Raw genomic sequence first — 20,331 nt, 5'->3', positions numbered from 1 at the left:
TTTATAAAGAATAATTCTATTTTATTTGAAAGTTGTTCTTGCAAAAAGTTTGATTCTTAATTCAATGTATCGCTTACTTGGATAGCATTTATACTGATTAGACTATTATTTAATAGTTACATTTGTGCACACATATATTAATCATTGAATAGCATTAAATTTAAAATGCTTTAATGCTTTAATATAGGTGATATATTTGTTTTGATTGTAATGTATGAGCGATATTCTTTAAACAGGTAATTACATGTTTGTAGTGTAAGCCGTTTTAACATTTACATGCCCGCTAATGTTTAATTTGTTACACGTACATCTTTTATAAGTTTTTTTTATTTTATTTGCGGATAATTTAATAAGCTTGGTAATTTAACTTATCGTTTATATCGACGTTATATTTGGTTTGAAGGAACATTGCACTTGTTTTAATTGTGTTTTGTTACCAGCTTCAGTTGTTTAATGCATTCAAATGTATATTAATTTTATTTAAGACAACGTAGTGGGTTATATGTGGTATTTTATTTATCTAACTTGAATGATAGAATAAGAAGTTGAATTTATATTTTGAAAGATGAATGGGATTTCAAGACTTGATGTATGTAGCTAATCTGTTTTAATAATTATAATAGTTTATAACAATGCCAAGAGGTAGAGGCAGGCGTCGTCGGCAGGACACGGTTAGAGACTTCGTCTTAGAATGACTCCCAGGGAACAACTTCAACCACCATTCAGGAATGAGAAAAGGCGTCCCAAAGTTGATGTTGATGAAGATGCCCCTGTAGTAAGCCGACGGAGGGTTGAACCTCAACTAGTTGCCTTGCAACCAGATGTAGAATTCAAGAGATTGAACCTGAATTAGCTGCCTTAGGTGAGGTTATTGAAGTTTTTGATGAACCTCTATGTTGCCTGGTTTTAATGAGGTTGTTATATTGATAACTCAAAAGCTTAAGGAAAAAATTTGGCATTGAATATATTGATTTGTCCCTTATGCATCAAAACAATTTCAGCAGTCAAACAAAATGAAAACACCATTGGAATTAATGACGGTATGCTGGTTATACAAAACAAAGTTAAGAAAGACCATACTGTTAATTATGTTGAGGATTGGACTGATGGTTGTATTGCTTATGTCCAGGTCCTTATTGAAAGGTATCCGGGAAAAGCAAGTGAACTTTTCTCATATATGTCAATCATAAGCGGTGCAGCGGCTGATCATCCTGTCGAAAAATGGTATTCTTAAGACCAATAATTTCGTTTGAGTTATATCAAGGGATCATACTAAAAAATGGTCATCCATAGATTTTTATTTATTTTTTGTTGTTGCGTATTTTAACTAACAATTCTCAAAAACAACAGCAGGCTAATGTTGGATATAAATGATGTGATTTTAATTTTAAAGGGTTTTCCAATAAACGCAGTTGCCAATACAGGCATGCATGTCTCAAATGTGGTTTTAATCATCCTGCTTTACGCTGTCGTTGCTTTATGGACTATGAATGTAATACTGGTCCATCTAGGTTTAAGAGAAATAACATTTCACGTTTTGTTAACAACTCTGCTAATAGACAAAACAAAAAAAGGAGGTTTCAAGCAAAGATAATTTATAATTTTTCAGAACTACATCCAGACCAGTTTAATATTTGGGCCCTATGAACATCTCCGGTTAATGTAAATGAACTCTCTAAGTTTCTGGAACTTTATCATGATAAGCAAAGCGCTGTTGAACTTTTGAATGGATTTAAATATGGTTTTAAAATTCATTAGGTCTACACGTTCATGTGAATTGTGAATATAGAAATTTGTTGTCTGTTTTGAAAAACCCTTTTGAAGATCAAAAGAAGTGGAATAATGAGATATCATTAGGTCGAATTGCAGGCCCATTCAAACATAAACCTATTTCAAATCTTCAGTGCTCTCCTATTGGTTTAGTTCCTAAGAAAACTGGTGGACTTAGATTGATAACTTATTTGTCTTACTTTCAAATGAAAGTATCAATGATTTTATTGATACTCAGTTTATCAACATCACTTATTCATCATTTGTCAATGCAGTCAAAATTGTAAAAAAAAAAAAATGAAGAATTCGGCTTTAATGGCAAAAATGAAATTTAAATCGGCATTTCCTTTACTTAAATGTTATCCTGGTGATTTTGATTTACTAGGCATCTGAAACTAAATGGTCTTTACTATATCCAAAAAAAAAAATAATGCCCATGGGATGTTCTATTAGTTGTGCTACATTTGAAAAATGTTCAACCTTTTGCATTGGTCAGTTAAAAATAAAACGCATTCTGAAATTTGAATCATTATCTTGATGATTTTATATTTGTTGGAGAAGCTCATATAGATGACTGTCTCTGTCTTATGCTGCATTTTCAAAATTTTGGTCAAACTTGGATGTTCCTATAGCAAAAGAAAAGTTACTCTGAAAGAAGTGCGTCTTTAACAGGTTCATTGGCTTTTTGTGCAAGGGCTCTTCCCTCCAGAAGGGCAAATATGAGGCATCTATATGGCTCTTTTAAAAATGTTAAAATATCTCATCATTTTATAAGATTGACCAAAGGAATACGAGATGATTTGCATATGTGGCAATATGTTTATAAAGAATTTAATGGGTAAACATATATCCAAGAGTTGAATTGGGTTTCAAATGCAGATTTACATTTGTATACTGACAGTGCAGGTGGTCATTCACTGGTTTGTGCAGCTTATTTAAATGGACCATGGGCAATTTTACAATGGCCATAATTGGGGCAAAGTTTTATTAAGTGACATTACTTAATTGGAAATTATACCTATTGCTTTGGCCATCTTTTTATGGAAATAAAGGTTTCCGAATAAGAATATAATTTTTCATTGTGATAATATGGCTGTTGTTACAATTTTAAAATCAAAATCTTCAAAAAATGACAGGGTTATGTTTTTTGTTAAGAAAAATAGTTTTGTGGACATTATTATTTAATTTTTAATTTATAAAGCGTTGCATATTTTTACAAAAACAATTTTATTGCTGATGCTTTATCTCGTGGACAGATGAAGTTCAGAGAAGTAACGCGCAATGCCGACCGGACGCCACAAACTATTCAACATGAGTTCTTAGATCTTTTGTTATAGAAGCTTCAAAATTGTTGAATTATTCAATTTCTCAAAGTACCAGAAATGTTAATAAAAATGCATTGCATTCGTTCAATATGTTCAGGATGGAATATTCTATTCCCCTTAGTTGGCCACCAAGTATCAGACAAATTATTGGTTACATTGGTTTTTTGTCACTAAATCATTCATCGTTACATTTAGATCATATATATCTGGAATAAGTTACAAATTGAAAATTCAAGGGAATGAAGATTTAACTAAATCTTTTATCATTCAGAAACTTTTGGGTGGTTGTGATAGACTTTACAATTTTTAAGATCTTCGGGCACCTTTGACTATTGATATTGATTAGATTAAATGTGGCTTTGATGCACGTGTGCTCTTATTATGAAACAATATTGTTTCAAACAGCATTTAACTTAGCTTGCTGCATTTTTACGTGTGAGTGAATTTGCCATTACAACGAATGTTATGCAAGAGCATGTTTTACATAGGCGGGATGTTGCGTCTGGCGTATAAAATTATAATCCTGGTACTTTTGATAACTTTTTATATTGACCATCTTAAATTAGCTGTTTATTACGATATTTTTTTTTCAAAATTGATCAAAAAGGGAGATCCACTACTTTAGTTATTAAAAATAAATAAAAATGAATCAAATGAGATTTGTCCTCTACAAAGTTTGAAAGCCTTTTTGCAAATAAGACCTGGATATGATGGTCCTCATTTTTGTCATATAAACGGGAAATCATTGACAAGATTTCAGTTTCAGACTGTTTTAAACAAAGGGGGTTAGATCTTACCTACACAAAGTTGGGGTCAAGGCTATTAAACATACTGATTTTGATGATATCCACCCAACTCTTTTCGCTGATCATGGCGAATCTGTCATATATTGGCAGTGACATTTTTATTAATGCTATTCAGTCAGCATTAGAGTTGTTTATTAAGATCCAAGCAGATTTTTATATCCAAATGAATTTTAACCTATTTAAAGTTGCAAGCCATCGTGCTTGGACACATGAAGTTGTATGTCAGTTGAATAATTTATTTCATTTGTTAAACGCATGCATCAAGTTGAACAGCTCTGTTGAATATACAACAGTTTTGTTGTTAGTTGTAAATACAAAGTTTGGAAATCTTATTTTTGTTGTGCAAGTTGTTTATATTTGTACTGTTGTATAGTGAAGTTGATTACTTCGTTGATCTTTTGTATAGTAAAGTTTTTTACTTCGTTGATCTTTTGTATAGTAAAGTTTTTTACTTCGTTGATCTGTGGTATAGTATGGTTGATTACTTCTTTGTTTTGTTGTATAGTAAAGTTGATTACTTCGTTGATCTGTTGTATAGTAAAGTTGATTACTTCGTTGATCTGTTGTATGATAAAGTTGATAACTTCGTTGATCTGTTGTATAGTTTAGTTGATATTCTTCATTGAACTATTGTATAGTATAGTTGATATTCTTCTTTGATCTGTTGTATAGTAAAATTGATTACTTCGTTGTTCTGTTGTATAGTAAAGTTGATTATTTCGTCGATCTGTTGTTTAGTAAATTTGATTACTTCGTTGATCTGTTGTATAGTAAAGTTGATTACTTCGTTGTTCTGTTGTATAGTAAAGTTGATTACTTCGTGGTTCTGTTGTATAGTAAAGTTGATTACTTTGTTGATCTGTTGTAAAATAAAGTTGATTACTTCGTTGATCTGTTGTATAGTTTAGTTGATATTCTTCATTGGACTGTTGTATAGTATAGTTGATATTCTTCTTTGATCTGTTGTATAGTAAAGTTGATTACTTCGTTGTTCTGTTGTATAGTAAAGTTGATTACTTTGTCGATCTGTTGTTTAGTAAAGTTGATTACTTCGTTGATCTGTTGTATAGTAAAGTTGATTACTTCGTTGTTCTGTTGTATAGTAAAGTTGATTACTTCGTGGATCTGTTGTATAGAAAAGTTGATTACTTCGTTGATCTGTTGTAAAATAAAGTTGATTACTTTGTCGATCTGTTGTTTAGTAAAGTTGATTACTTCGTTGATCTGTTGTATAGTAAAGTTGATTACTTCGTTGTTCTGTTGTATAGTAAAGTTGATTACTTCGTGGATCTGTTGTATAGAAAAGTTGATTACTTCGTTGATCTGTTGTAAAATAAAGTTGATTACTTCGTTGATCTGTTGTATAGTTAAGTTGATATTCTTCATTGGACTGTTGTATAGTAAAGTTGATTATTTCGTTGATCTGTTGTATAGTAAAGTTGATATTCTTTGTTGAAAAGGTGTATAGTATAGTTGATATACTTCGTTGAACTGTTGTATAGTATAGTTGATATACTTCGTTGAACTGTTGTATAGTATAGTTGATATACTTCGTTGAACTGTTGTATAGTATAGTTGATATACTTCGTTGAACTAATGTCTAGTATAGTTGATATACTTCGATGAACTAATGTTTAGTTGTTAAACTCTGTTTGATTAATATGTTTGTTCAAAACCTAAATTTTTAATTTGTTTTGTGTGTTAAAGTTAATTTTTTGTCATGGATTGATAAATTTTGTTTGGCGATGCTTACAAACAAGTTTGCTAGCATTTGGCTGAATTTATTACAGTTTGCGTCTGGTAGCCCAGTTGCCATTTGGAGAAAACATATGATGGTTGCCCTTCTATGTTTTTATCTTGGACATTAATGAGACATTGTCGATGAATGCAAATTCATAGGCCGGTTGATATATAGTTGAACTGTCCTAATAAATCCATGACAAAAAATTGCCAAAAGTCAAACTTACTATTTGTTGTTTTTTATTATGATTATTATTTATTTTGTCTTACAATTTATGTTCATTTGTATAACGAAGGTAATCTGGAGTCATTGGAAATATTACAAGTGATTTCAATGGATTTGGGTTATCTTTTATCTGGTATATCGAATTCCTGAATTTATATCTGATGGTTTCTTTCGAATATTTAATAATTTTATTATAATATAACACAATCAAGGATGACTTTCGATATTACAAGAATATGTATGTGAAATAAACAATACCTTCCCAAACCACTGCCAGGAGTCGCTGTTGCATTGTCAAAAACCTGTACATAATCAAAACGGCAGCCAGAATTATCTTCAATGCTGAAAGTGTTAAATGTCAGACGTATGACGTGACCAGGACTGACTCGTATCTGCCATGTACAGTTAACTCCATGTGGATAAGTGTTAGGATGACCTGGACTTGTAAAACTATCTGTATCCTCTGTCAGTACACCACCACAGGCTGAAAGAAGAAAAAATGTTTTGCAAAAAGTGGTAATTTTTGTTAGTGTTCTTTCCCTTACAAGTACCTATGTGTTTGAATACAATGGTATTTTCGATTTTTTTAACTGATCTTATGGTATGCATAATCTTTTATGTATTGGAAAACAAGAAATATGTTACATAATATGTAACATATATTAATATGTAACATATATTCTTGTCAAGAAATCATTAAAATCCACCTGATTCTATGTTAAAATTGAAGTGTATGTTGTGCGAGATGTTGTCCTCTTGTCTTACGTTTTCAGGAATTTAATCTCACTGATGTTCACCCCACATCTCTATCTCCCTTTATTTGTACCTAAAACACTATTCATTGTAATTGGTAAGATGATATCCAACACAACCAGATTGACAGTACATAATTTTTAATTAAAAGTTTAATATTATTATTTACCTTCACATTGAGAATACATATTTTAAACCTAATTGTCAATGGAAAAACTAATATCATTTTTACAGTTGGAATACCTGCACTGCTGGCAGCATATGTCGCTTGGAATCCTGTATTATGGACAGAACCATCAGAGACAAACTTTACCCACATGCTGTTCTGTGTTGTTGTTACAGGGTCTGGAACCTGACTTCCACAAAACTTATTGAGAACTGCTGAATCAGCACTTGTTCCATCACGAATCTGAAATATTTTCAATAATAATTTTTTAATGCTTTCTTTATTGAATATTCAAAACTAGCTTGATATGTCATCTTGTTAGAGTTGCATCTCTTTACAGACCACCCTAATGTAAATATAATACAATGGAAAAACCAAACCTGGCACTACAAGTTTAATTAATTATGGTGAATGTTTTATAAACCATCTTGACTAAGCTCAAATGTATAATTCATTTTTATACTATAATTAAACTGATAAAAATACTTTTAAACAAAAATATGTTCATAGCACACGGATGCCTTAATCACACTATCATTTTCTATGTTCAGTGGACCGTGAAATTGGGGTCAAAACTCTAATAAGGCATATAAATTAGAAAGATCAAACCATAAAGAACAAGTGTACTAAGTTCCAAGTTAATAGAACTTCAACTTCATCAAAAACTACCTTGACCAAAAACTTTAACCTAAAGCAGGACAGACGGAAAAACAATTGAATGGACGAGTGAACAAACACACAGGCTCAAAAACAAACGGACAGACAGAACAGAACAGAACAGAAAACATAATGTCCATAAATGGGGCATAAAAATCTAGGATACACATCTTCAAAGTTAACGCATACAGTCTTTGAATGTTTAATTGCTTAATGTTGAAATTTGTATGAGTAATTAATTCTGCAACACATATACACTACTTTCTCATTCAGACTGCCAGAATTTTCCAGTACCATAACTTGATAACACATTTCATGCAAGCAAAACAATAAATGAGAACAAGAATAACAGTTTTATGTCTGACAGAAATGTTTTGTGCAAGGTTTTCCTCCAAACGAGTTTCTCTTAGTCAGGCTATTAAAATTTTTGCAAGCTGACCTGTCTTAATTTCAGAAATTGTATTACATCAATTAATGCAAACATCGTTGACAAATTCCATGAAATTTGAAAAGTCCATTAGCCTGGCCTTTCATATCAGGAAAAAACAGAAATAATCTTATCAATTATAATGAGCGATACTTGTAAAAGTTTATTAAATATTACCTCTACATAATCGTAGCTACAATCTGATGAGTCTTCAACATCAAAAGAACTGAAGGTCAAGGTGATCCTACTGCCAGCAGGTAAACTAATGATAAAGATACATTCTTTGTTGCCAGGATAGGCATCTGGGAAGTATGGCGACTGAATGGTCCCTTCCTCAGTTGTAAATGTTCCTCCACAACCTACAAGTATGTAGTGAATAAATAGAAATTATTCCACATTCAAAGATTTGTTCAAAATTCAAAATCAGTTCAACTGTGATGAGTCGCTTCATATTTACTTTTGCTTTCAATCTAAACAAATTTTGAAAAAACAACTTATTTTTGGTGATTTTTCTATTTATTATGTTTCACCTTTTTTAGCCCACTTAGAAGGGATTTAATATGCTTATTTTCAAAAGAAGAGACTGATTTCCTTGAGCCACATCTCCTCTAAAACCATACAAAGTTGGAAATATTTGTGTGATATGCTGTATAAATATAGTATTTTGTACTTCCTAAATTTGTCTTTGAAACAATATTATTTCCACAGAATTTTTTTTTGAGAAAACAACCCAATTTGGGGACTGTTATCAATACTTGATTTATACTCTTTCTTGCATGCTCAGTGGACGTAATGCCTGTGAAATTTATTAACTCTTTGTTTCAACACTTTCTCAATTGTATAGCAATTTCGCAGGCATCTTCTAGTGTAGTTAAATGTGATCTCAAACATGTAAAATGCAATTGGGCTTACTAATCAAGTTGTTAAACCAATGAATACCTGTAGTGTAGTCAGCTTTGAATCCACTTCCTGCTGTTGAGACATCTGATCTGAATTCTATATATAGATTATTTCCCGTTGAGGTCAAAACTGCAGGGACTTCATTACCACACCAACGACCTAAAAGATCTGCATTCTCATCAGATCCATCTCTTACCTGGAATGAAAAGAAAAGTTTTTAACTTTGATTCCAGATTCTTGATACATGCCCATTATGTTTCTAATGAGTGGATCAAAAGAACCTGAATTGCTCATCTTGACAAATTCACTATGATTCATACAGTCAGAACAAAAATAAAGCACAAACCCAGGACTGTTCTTATTTTCAGGTGAAAACTACTCCTTTAGATTTGTGTAAAAGGTCTTTTTATCTTATATACCTTTATCTATAGTAAAATGAAATCTATTTGAACGTTTATACATAAATACACCTCATCTCTATTTGTCCGCCATTACTGGACATCACACAGGTTCCTGTAAAATGTTGAAGTCAGAATATAAAATACCTGACACCACAATGGAAAAGTGATTGTTGTATGAGGTCAATAGTTAAAGCATGACAGATTCTAGGGTCAGCTGGTGATAGCCATAAGGAGTATTGTTAAAATGTTACATTACAAACAAGAATGTGTACAAAGTACACAGATGCCAATACTTGCACTATCATTTTCCATGTTCAATGGACTGTGAAATTGGGTAAAAACTCTAATTTGGCCTTAAAATTAGAAATATCATACCATAGGGAGCATGTGTACTAAGTTTCAAGTTGATTGGACTTTCAACTTCATAAAAAACTACCTTGACCAAAAACTTTAACCTGAAACTCGCACTTTCATTTGTTCAGTGGACTGTAACATTGGGGTCAATAGTCTAATTTGGCTTTAAAATTAGAAAGATGATATCATAAGGAACATGTGTACTTAAAGTTTCAAGTTCATTGGACATCAGCGTCATCAAAAACTACCTTGACCAAAAACTTTAACCTGAAGAGGGACAGACGGATGAACGAATGGACAAACAGAGGCACAGACCAGAAAACATAATGCTCCTCTACTATCATAGGTGGGGCATAAAAATCTAGCCCATGCGTATCAGTAGTTTTATGTTTTTATGTAACCTGTTGTCTAACCCTTAACAATTTTGAAGTACCTTTCTTTGAAAATATATTACTACCTTGTAGTTGATCAACACATTATAATTATTTGGATGTAAAAAAATGCTGGATACATGTAGGGCAAATAATTATTTTCTTTGTTCATATCTCTGCACATAGAATCCTCAAAGAAGTTAGAGGAATTATTTGCTTTTCTGTTACTATTATAGGGTATCTATTTAAATAGGGAATCTAGTTACAAAAAATTACCTTACTTTCGGACACTGAAAACTTGACCCTTAATCATGTTAATTATTTTGCCCTTTTTCAGCAAGGACATACAGTACCTGGTGAAAAGTATCTTCACCTGCATTGTTTTGTTATTATTTCATAAAAAACACATTTTTTCAAAAATATATTTCCGAGTCATTTTTGGTTTGATTTTAAGCAACTTGGTACCAATAGAAGCAGAATTGTCACAGGTTTATTTGTTTATTTGGTTAAATTTTTTTGTGGATCATTTTCATTTTTTCACAAGATAAACTCAAATATTATTTTCTGTTCCGAAATTCTCTATGTATTCAACCAAATTATATGTATTATTTAAATGTATTGTATGTGTTCACATCAAGAGAAAACAAAAACACCTGAAGACAAAACTGTAACCAAATAAACAAACAATTTTTAGACAATTCTTCATCTTTTAAGGCATTGTCAATAAAAGTCCAACCCTAAATGCCATCAAAATATTTTTAAAAAAAATGTGTTTTTGTATGAAATAATAGCAAAAAAAATGCAGGTGACGAATACTTTTGGCCAGGTACTGTAGTTGATTATAAATCTGATAAATAGCAAAAAACAAAATTAATTGTAAAATAAACAAAAATACAATATAGTGTTATTATATGGCTCTTTTTGTAGTAATCAATCATAGATGCAGGCTTTTCAAGGTTCTAAAATAAGTACAATTTTATCAAATAAGTCATTATGTACATTGTACTTGCTTCTATATTTTAAATAAAACCATTCAACTAATAATATTAAATGTCCTATTTTTGTTTATAAATAACTTTTAATTAGTGTAAAAACTACATTATTGTATCATATTTCAAACACCTTTTCATAAGATAACTTTTCTATTGTTCTCACGTCTTTGGGTTTCCAAATGTATTATCTTACCAGACATTTCTTCCGTAGTACATCATTTTAAAGTATCAATGTCAGATAAAAGAAATATATCTGTTGACACAAATATTTAACAAAGGAAATCCAAATAAAGTTTTGACAGATAGTTTAAAAGATTATCTGTTTGTTTTAAGATTCATTTTCCTGGTGATTCAGATTGCTTATTCCTGTAGGAGTGTATTTAGTTTCATATTTCATTAGGAAACACATAAACAGTAAACCCATTATCTGGCTATAAATAGTTTCTGTTTATCAGACAGAAGTTGGCAACAATTGAAACTTAACAATATTTTTTTAAGTGGATTTTTATGTAGGCATGCAGATGCCTAAATGTAAACATTGTGCAATAAGGGTTTTATATGAGCACTTTGGTTAACATTTTCCAGTGGAAATCACAGTTTTCTCCATGTCTTTTTATGGTTAAAATATAATTTAGTATTTAGTAAACATAATTTACCAATAGAAGGCTGAGTAACAATGAGATGCTTATATTTTTTTTTAAATTAATTTCACACTGCCTGACTTAATTTCAACAAATGAATAACAGTCATACAATACAACAATACCACACAAGTACTTAATTGAGAATTGACAATAAAATCAATGGTGTCACATTTAGACTTCCAGAGATCTACCATTAAGTAGGCTCAGGCCATGTTTTTTTCTTCATTTTTATTTTAAATCCAGGTTGGTCAGTCAAAAAAACTTTTAAACAAGAATGTGTCCTCAGTACACTAATGCCCCACTTGCACTATCATTTGTGCGTTCAGTGGACCGTGAAATTAGGGTAAAATCTCTAATTTGGCATTAAAATTAGAAAGATCATATCATACGGAACATGTGTACCAAGTATGAAGTCGATTGGACTTCAACTTCATCAAAAACTACCTTGACCAACAACTTTAACCTGAAGCGGGACGGACGGACGGACAGACGAACGGACGCACAGACCAGAAAACATAATGCCCTCTACTATCGTAGGTGGGGCATAAAAATATTTTTACATGTCACATACTCAATACTTTTTTTTTTACTTTTTATGTTCTTCACAGTTCTAATTTTGTAGACTTTGTTCTGAAGATGCTGTTCTAATCGACGAAACACGTTTACCATAAAATATGCAGTTACCATAACTGTTATTGTCAGTTTAGCAGTATTTAATGATTTTTTTCGTCAACCCTTTATCAACTTACGGAAACTCTACTAGCACAAAACATAAGAGGCATTGAGTCAGCAGTTTTTTATTTAAAGACATTTCTAAAGTATGTAGAGAATTGCAAGGTACTTCAGCATGATTTCAATATTGGTGTTGCCTTTTTGTCATCATTTCTTTATACATTTTTGCAAAACATTTAATAGTCCCTGCTGTTTTAAATATACAATGTTTAGCATGGTCATATAAAGTTGTAAAAAGGGGAATATCAAAATGGTCATTTCAGGATAATGAATGAAAAATAAAAATAGTGCTTTCTTCAATAAATCATAAATCATAAATACAATTGTGTGAGGAAGGCTACACTTAAAGTGAAATTATATTATTTCCTTCTAAATTATCATTCATAGATTTACTGAACTTTTAATTAAAATAAAGACTGAATCATACTTCATTCAACCAGGGAAGAAATATTAAAGATTTCCCCATTTTTTTACTTTCTAAAGTAGTTATGCAATATATGAATAATATCATATAAATGTTATCAAAGACATATAAGGAAATAAATTTTTACCTTAAATATTTTCCTTACAATGATATCTTTAAAAACGATATAGGACAAAATAAAATTACATTCTTGAATGCAAATTACAGACATTAAGAAGGCTGTTATAAAATTCTTAAGCATTGAATTACAGATTCTGTGTCAAGGTATCTATTGTTACAACTTTTATGTGACTTCCAGGAATTATCTTCAAAACAGTTATTTAGAAAATATACATGGAACTGGAAAGTTTTTCTACCATTAATAGTGATGAGGAATTTGACTTGACAATTTACTGTGGACTTTGCACAAAGACAGTCAATATTAAATGGCGCTGTCTTGAATGCAACATGAAGATTTGTGATAATTGTAGAATTATACATACAAGTGCCAAGTCCACCAAGGAACATACTATCATTTCATTTAATGATGTAGACTGCTGCGTACTGGACAGAACGATAAAAAATAGAATTAAGGCACTACCCTGTCAGCACCATCCGTATCAAAATTACTCATTATATTGCAAAAGTTGTGAACTTTTAGTCTGCGATTCTTGTATTCCTCAGAAACATTTACTTCATGACATTTTTGGTATAGACCAATTTATTACTGAAAAATTACAAGAAGATGGAAAAGAGGTGTCCGACCATTTGCCGCCAAGATTTCTAGCTCGCTCTCAAAGCAGGGAAGAAGGCTATTGTCTGACCAGTGTAGATTTCCATGTGATCCATACAGTGGTCACACCAATGCCGGTCATTCATTGTCTTAAAACTGTGTCATATTTATCTGCCTGGATAGGTTGTGACAGCATTAGTGAAATTCAGCAGATTAAAATGCCAATTAAAAGCAGGAAGTTTTGCATAAGGTACATTTATAATAAGATGAACAAAGATATAGAATGCAACCAGATAGATCAAATTCAGAGTTTCCAAGCTAATAGTATTGAACTTATAAATGAAGACATTTTGTTCGTTTCTATAAATGATCAAAATCTCAAAAGAGCATTCACAGATGCATTTGGTCAGAGGCAAATACTTAATATCTTTGATTTTGATCCTTTGGAGCCTATTTGCCTACATATTATAATAATAATAATAATAAATTCTTTATTTAAAGAGGGTAAACACAGTTAGTTACAATCACTAATCTTCCCTGAGGCCCTCATATACATGTATGTAATACAAGTAAAAACAAAATGATAATAATAAGAGAAAAAAGCAAACATACAACATATAAAGACATAATAGTTCAATGTACATGTACCATGATTAAAAGATATGAAACAGTTACATATCGCATGTGGTAAATAGACCTAGTATATATATACAAATCATTAAAATCATACATTCTAAGAGTAATAGTTGCAATCATTTCAGACTGAATATTGGGACTGTCTCAAGTATTGTTTTATAATTTGTTTAAAAGAATAAGTGTTTTGCACTTTACGCATTTCATAAGGTAGTCCGTTCCATAAAACTGATCCAGAATAAGCAAAAGATTTTTTAAACAGTTCAGTTTTTGGCTTTGGAACTATCAAATTACCTTGAGTAACACCCCTTAAAGCATAAGGATTATTTACAGATATAAGTTGAAACTTTTGAATTAGGTACTGTGGTGCTTCTTTCCGCATACATTTAAAGAGCAATAAATATTTGTGGTATTTGATTCTGTTTTCTACTGTCATCCAACCAAGTTTTTTAAATAAGGGGGCTGAAGGGGATAATGGGTCTGCATCAAGAATTAATCTTGCTGCTCTTTTTTGAAGTTTTAATATTCTTACTATCCCTTCATTTTTACATTCTCCCCAAATAATACAGCAGTAATCGATGAGAGGCAGAATATACCCGTTATAATATGCTTTCCTGGCATTTATATCTAAAAATTTCTTTAATTTAGAAAGAAGGTATATTCTTGATGAAATGCTAGCACAAATTTGATCAATTTGGTTTTTCCAGCTAAGCGTGCTGTCAATTTTAACACCTAATAATTTCTCACATGATGAATTTTGTAGTATTTCTGAATTTATTACTAAATTTGGTTGAAAAGATTGGGTTGATAACTTCTGACTTGTTCCAGTAACCAAACATTTAGTTTTTTTGGTATTGATGAACATATTATTCATTTTGCACCATTCTTCAACTTTGCATAAATCTTCTTGAACATCATCATGTAAATTTTCTATACTTTTCCCGGATTTATGAAGAGTAGTATCATCAGCATACAAGTCTGTTTTACAATTTTTAATGCACAGGGGTAGGTCATTTATAAATAAGACAAATAATAGAGGACCTAGTATAGATCCTTGGGGGACACCAAATTTCACATCTTTTTTATCAGAATTAACATTGCAAATGTTTACTTGCTGTGTTCTATTACTTAGGTATGACCTGAAAAAACCTACTGCAGACTCACTGAATCCATAAATAGCAAGCTTTAAGCAAAGAATGTCATGATCTACAAGATCAAATGCCTTTTTAAAGTCTAACAGTATTGCTAAGTTAAGATTACCATCATTCATTTCTTTCAGCCATTTGTCAATGATATCAATAAGTGCAGTTTGACAAGAATGATGTGGCCTAAAACCTGATTGTGTAGGATGTAAAAGTTTAAATTTAGACAAGTACTTATACATGTTATTTGAGACATGCCTTTCTAATACTTTTGATAAAGATGGAAGTACAGAAATTGGCCTGTAATTTGTTGCTAAAACCTTATCACCATCTTTGTAAACTGGTGTTACCTTAGCATTTTTCAGTAATGAGGGGTAGATACCAGTATCTATCATTCTGTTGAATATATATGTGAGAGGAGAGGCAATACATGGGGCACTTATTTTAAGGATTTGCGGTCCAATATTATCAGTTCCTGATGATTTATTTACATCGAGTTTAATTAACTCATCAAATAGCTCATTTATCTTTATTGGTGGTATGGTAAATTTATCATGTTTTTGATGTTTTAATTGATTTTTAATAAATTTGCTTAGATTATTGAAATCTGCCTTGTCAATAGATGTAATGTCCCTTTGCTCTCTTAGTTCTTCAGCACAGGAAGTAAAAAAGTTATTAAAAGTATCTGCTATAGATTTTTTATCATTTGTTGTTGTATTGTTCTCATCTGTAGCTAACTCATGTGGGGATTTTTTAAACTTGGGATTCAAGCTATGAAGGCATTTCCATAAAGATTTTGAGTCCTTAGAGCCTTTTACCATGTTTTTATAATAGTTCTTTTTTGAATTCTCTATTATTTGTTTAGTTTTATTTCTCCAAAATCTATATTCACTCCACAATCCAAGTGCATTATATTTATCCCTCATGTTCCTAGCATATATAATTTCACTATTATACCAATCAGGTTGCCTATCCTTTTTAACTCTCTTTTCAACAACAGGAGCATGTTTATCTAAAACCGTGTTCAACATATCATAAAATAATTGGAGACAAACAGAAGGGTTGTCTTCAAATTCAATTTTATAAAAAGGTGTACTTTGTAGGTCTAAAAGAAATTCATTTTGATCAAAATTTTTGAAATTCCTGTATGTGATTGTACTGTGTGAATTCTTTTTGTCTTTATTAACTTCTTTCCTTGTTAAACAAATAGGATAATGGTCACTAATTGCAAATTTACAGACATGTGATTCCTGTACCTTATCTAGATTACTGACATAGATATGATCAATCAATGTACTGGTATCCTTTGTGACCCTTGTAGCATCTACAATCAATTGTTGAAGATTGAATGTTTCTAAAACATTCAACCATTTTTGAGGAGGTTTGCTTGGTGCTTTAAAATTCATATTAAAATCCCCCAATAATATAATATCTGAATTAATGGTCACTGCCATTCCTAGTTCTTTTTCAAAATCATCAATCCAATCTATTGTTGACTTTGGAGGTCTGTACACAAAACATAGTAAAAATGATTTTTTATAATCTGGTTTTACCTCAAACCACATTGTTTCAATACCTCCTATTTCAATGTTGTTTTGTCTTGAAAATTTTATTTTTTCAGAAAAATAAACAATTAAACCACCCCCACCCTGGGAAGTTCTGTCTTTTCTTTCAGATAAGTAACCAGGTATTTGTAATTCATTATCTTTGGTGTTTTTAGTTAAAAATGTTTCACACATGCCAACTACATCAGGTGGGTTTTTTGAAAACATAAGTGTGTGTTTGATTTCATCATATTTACTTTCAATCCTATTAACATTATGAGAACAAATCCTGATACCTTTAGATTTACTAAAACCATATGTACCAAAAATATTATCACCAGGATCTATTTGCTTCCTTGTCAATGCATGGTTTTCCAAAATGATTAGATAATACATACAAATAGCTATTGCTAAAGTAAATACATAGATATAAGATATTTTCACATCAATTAAAAAATTAGCCTGGGGAAATGGATACAATAAATCACATGCTATGATAACATTAGAATCATTATTTGACATTACACAGTTTGTATCAAGCTGCTTATCATTAAGAAATGTATCCTGTCCACATGTCTGGGATAAAGTGTCAGCATTATCTGAAGTAATTAATGCATCATTAATACTATTAAGTTTTGCAATAGACACTTTCTTGGTTGTGTCAGAAGAATAAATACCATTCACATTCTCTTTAATGATAACATAATTAACACTCCTCTTTTTGTTTCTTTTAGAAGTTTCATACTCTTTTGAAATAGAAAATGTGGACAAACATATACAAGATAATAAATTGCATTCAGAGCATAATGTTAAAAGTGTATTAAATCTATTTGAGACAGTGGTTAAATTGGCATTCTCTTCTTTGCCATTTTTTCATGCTAAACAAAATTTCTGTTTGTGGCCATACATATTACATTTATGACATTTGATTTTCATTTCAAATCTACATGAAGATGTTTTATGGTTAAGTTCACCACAGTTAGCACATACTATTGAACATACTAATTCCGGTGTTTTATACTGGTTTGGACTGAAAGAACCTGGAAATTATGAAATTCGACCAGAAAGCACAAGAAAGCTCATAGCCTATTCAGAAACATGGCAACTTGTGAAATCATTTGAATTTGCAATGTCCGGGAAAAGACTGTTCACTGTTCCATATCGTATTAAAACTATTGCTGGACAAATATGTGTTTTAGACCACACCAGTAAACATGCCGGTAGAGTTCTGGCTGTCAATTCTCTTGGACATCGAATGTGGGAATATAATGATCCTCAGGAAACCAGTACACATGTGAAACCGTTTTTCCCTACTGCCATAGCAACCACTGAATCCAGTAAAATTGTGGTAGCAGACACAGCAAATAGTGCTATACATATATTGAACACGGCAGGAAACGTGATCGCATATAAATCTACGATTGACCTTGGCATTGAACATCCCTACAGTTTGGACATAGACGAGAACGGACAATTATGGGTAGGAAGTGCTTGTGACAAAGATTCTGACATGGAGCGAGCAAAAATATTTGTTATCAAGATGACTATAAGATAAATTGTTCAGTAAATATTAAAGAGTGTTTGGTATTAAAGAGTGTTTGGACTTGTAAATGAAGTGGGATGTATTCATAATAGCATTATTTGACAAATGATTTGTTGGACTTTGTAGACTGGGCATTTCAATCAGGTCTGATTGTTAAACAAAATCTGTAGTAAAAAATATTAAAAAGTTAAAATTATTTGTTTTTATATAATAAACTGGAGCTATCTTAGTACAGCAATATCTGTTTAATATGTACCTAATGTGAAGTAATGGCTACTGGAAGTCAGTCGAGGATCTATGGTTTTAAAAAGGGATGACCTGATCCTGGCGAGCCAACAAGTAGGAGAAATACTTGTAAAATGTCTATGCATTTATCATATATCAACCTCCATAAGGAGGGACTCAGTGGCTAATTATAATTGACCCCTCCCTGCATCTACCATCTACGTTGTATGCATTGTCTATTTCAGGAATATGGTAATTTTTTTACTGAAATCAACTTTTTTACTCTAGTTGTAAATAGATACTTAACATCATAATGACACTTACACTTTGAGTTGATGTGACCTGATGACCTCATTGATAATCTTCTACTTATCTGAGATTGTATTTTGATATCACTCATTTACATTGTCATGTTCAATGAACAGGAAAATATGAGTCATAACTTTTATTTGGCTTGTTTTGAAAGTTCAATGTATATTTCCCTTGAGAATTAAGTTTCAAGTAGATGTGATGATACATTCATGATAAACTTTTGTAACCAAGACTTTAACAAATTAATACATGTTCAATAAAGAGGGTGATAAAAGATTATTTTCGTGCAACGTGATTGCCGTTTTATATTTCACGTTCAACATGTGTTTACTTTTTTATTTGACGTTCAGTTGTGCAAGACAGATGCCTTGTTCAACGTGTTCTGCTTATTTAATTTTACGTGCATTGTGATTTTCAAAATCTTATTTTGCGTGCTCGGGTTTTTTTTCAAATAAAATTCAACCACTTGCCAGGGATCAACAAGAAATTCTTTTTTAAAAGCTGTAAACCAATTATATCATAAATGTGTATACTAAATCGGGAATATCAAGTAAAACAAAGAGTTAGTATAAAAGAAGACAGTGACTCAGTCACAATTTTTTTAAATTTTTCGTGCAATGTTCATTACAGAAATTATTTCTCGTTCAACGTGAAATTATGTCTTATTTCCCTTTTTTATCGTGCAAGCACCCCCTTTACCACCCTCAATAAAGAACAGACAAACAGATGGAGGAGCAGCCTGGAATTAAAATGCCTGCTCTTTCTATCAAAAGTCTATGCATAAAAATAAATAAAAGCATTGGTTATACTTTTTGATAAAATTTATATTTAATGCGTCAAAGATCATAAGAGGTTAATATCAGACTTGGAACAGTGTCCCTGTACCTAAATATAGTTTCCAAGGCAACGTCAATGATGTATATTTATTGCGTTAAGTAATTCCCAATTTTTGTTCTTTCTTTTTCTTCTTGTCTTTGCAAATATGTTTTTAGTAAACTTTAATGAAAATTTCCACTTATGAAAATTACCAACTACAAAAGCCCAGGATATATTTAGTATAAACACAAGGAGCAGATTAAACAGGTTTTTTTTTTAGCAAATACTAGAAGGATAAAAAGTTATGTAATAAAACAATTGTTGACTTTTGATTTCAGGCGATTGTATCAATCTAATCCAAAGTCAATAATTATAAAAGGTATAAACCCATTTTACAAGGGGTGTCAATGAAACCAAAATGTTTGTTGGAATTATATTCAATTATTGCACATCATTGGTGGCAAAGGGTTTGATCTATAGAGGAATATCACAATCAACTTTACACAATATTTTGACATACAAAGAAATATGAAACATTAAAAATATTTACAGCTCTATTGTAAGAAAGTTAAACCTTTTATAACTTAAAATAAATACAATCTAAATATGCACATAATTGGTTTTATTGAGGATCACTGATGTTGAGCTTTTGCTCTGTGTTGAAGGTTTATCATATACATGTATGACTTTGAGATAAAGGACAGTTGATACACAGTT

At 31.1% G+C, this 20,331-nt stretch overlaps 1 protein-coding gene across 1 annotated transcript in view; it reads right to left on the bottom strand.

Moving 5' to 3' along the window:
• LOC134707527 (cubilin-like) overlaps nt 1-20,331 on the bottom strand; it is a 122,341-nt gene that overhangs the window by 55,601 nt on the left and 46,409 nt on the right. Inside the window, exons 21-24 of the mRNA XM_063567369.1 lie at nt 8,810-8,966; nt 8,048-8,229; nt 6,864-7,029; nt 6,126-6,351 (exon numbers count right to left, since the gene is read on the bottom strand). Of these exons, the coding sequence (XP_063423439.1) occupies nt 6,126-6,351; nt 6,864-7,029; nt 8,048-8,229; nt 8,810-8,966 (731 nt within the window). The remainder of the gene's footprint in view (nt 1-6,125; nt 6,352-6,863; nt 7,030-8,047; nt 8,230-8,809; nt 8,967-20,331) is intronic.

This window comes from Mytilus trossulus, chromosome 2 (assembly GCF_036588685.1).
Source record: "Mytilus trossulus isolate FHL-02 chromosome 2, PNRI_Mtr1.1.1.hap1, whole genome shotgun sequence".
NCBI classification, from domain to species: Eukaryota; Metazoa; Mollusca; class Bivalvia; order Mytilida; family Mytilidae; genus Mytilus; species Mytilus trossulus.
This window is presented reverse-complemented; position numbering and strand designations above follow the sequence as displayed.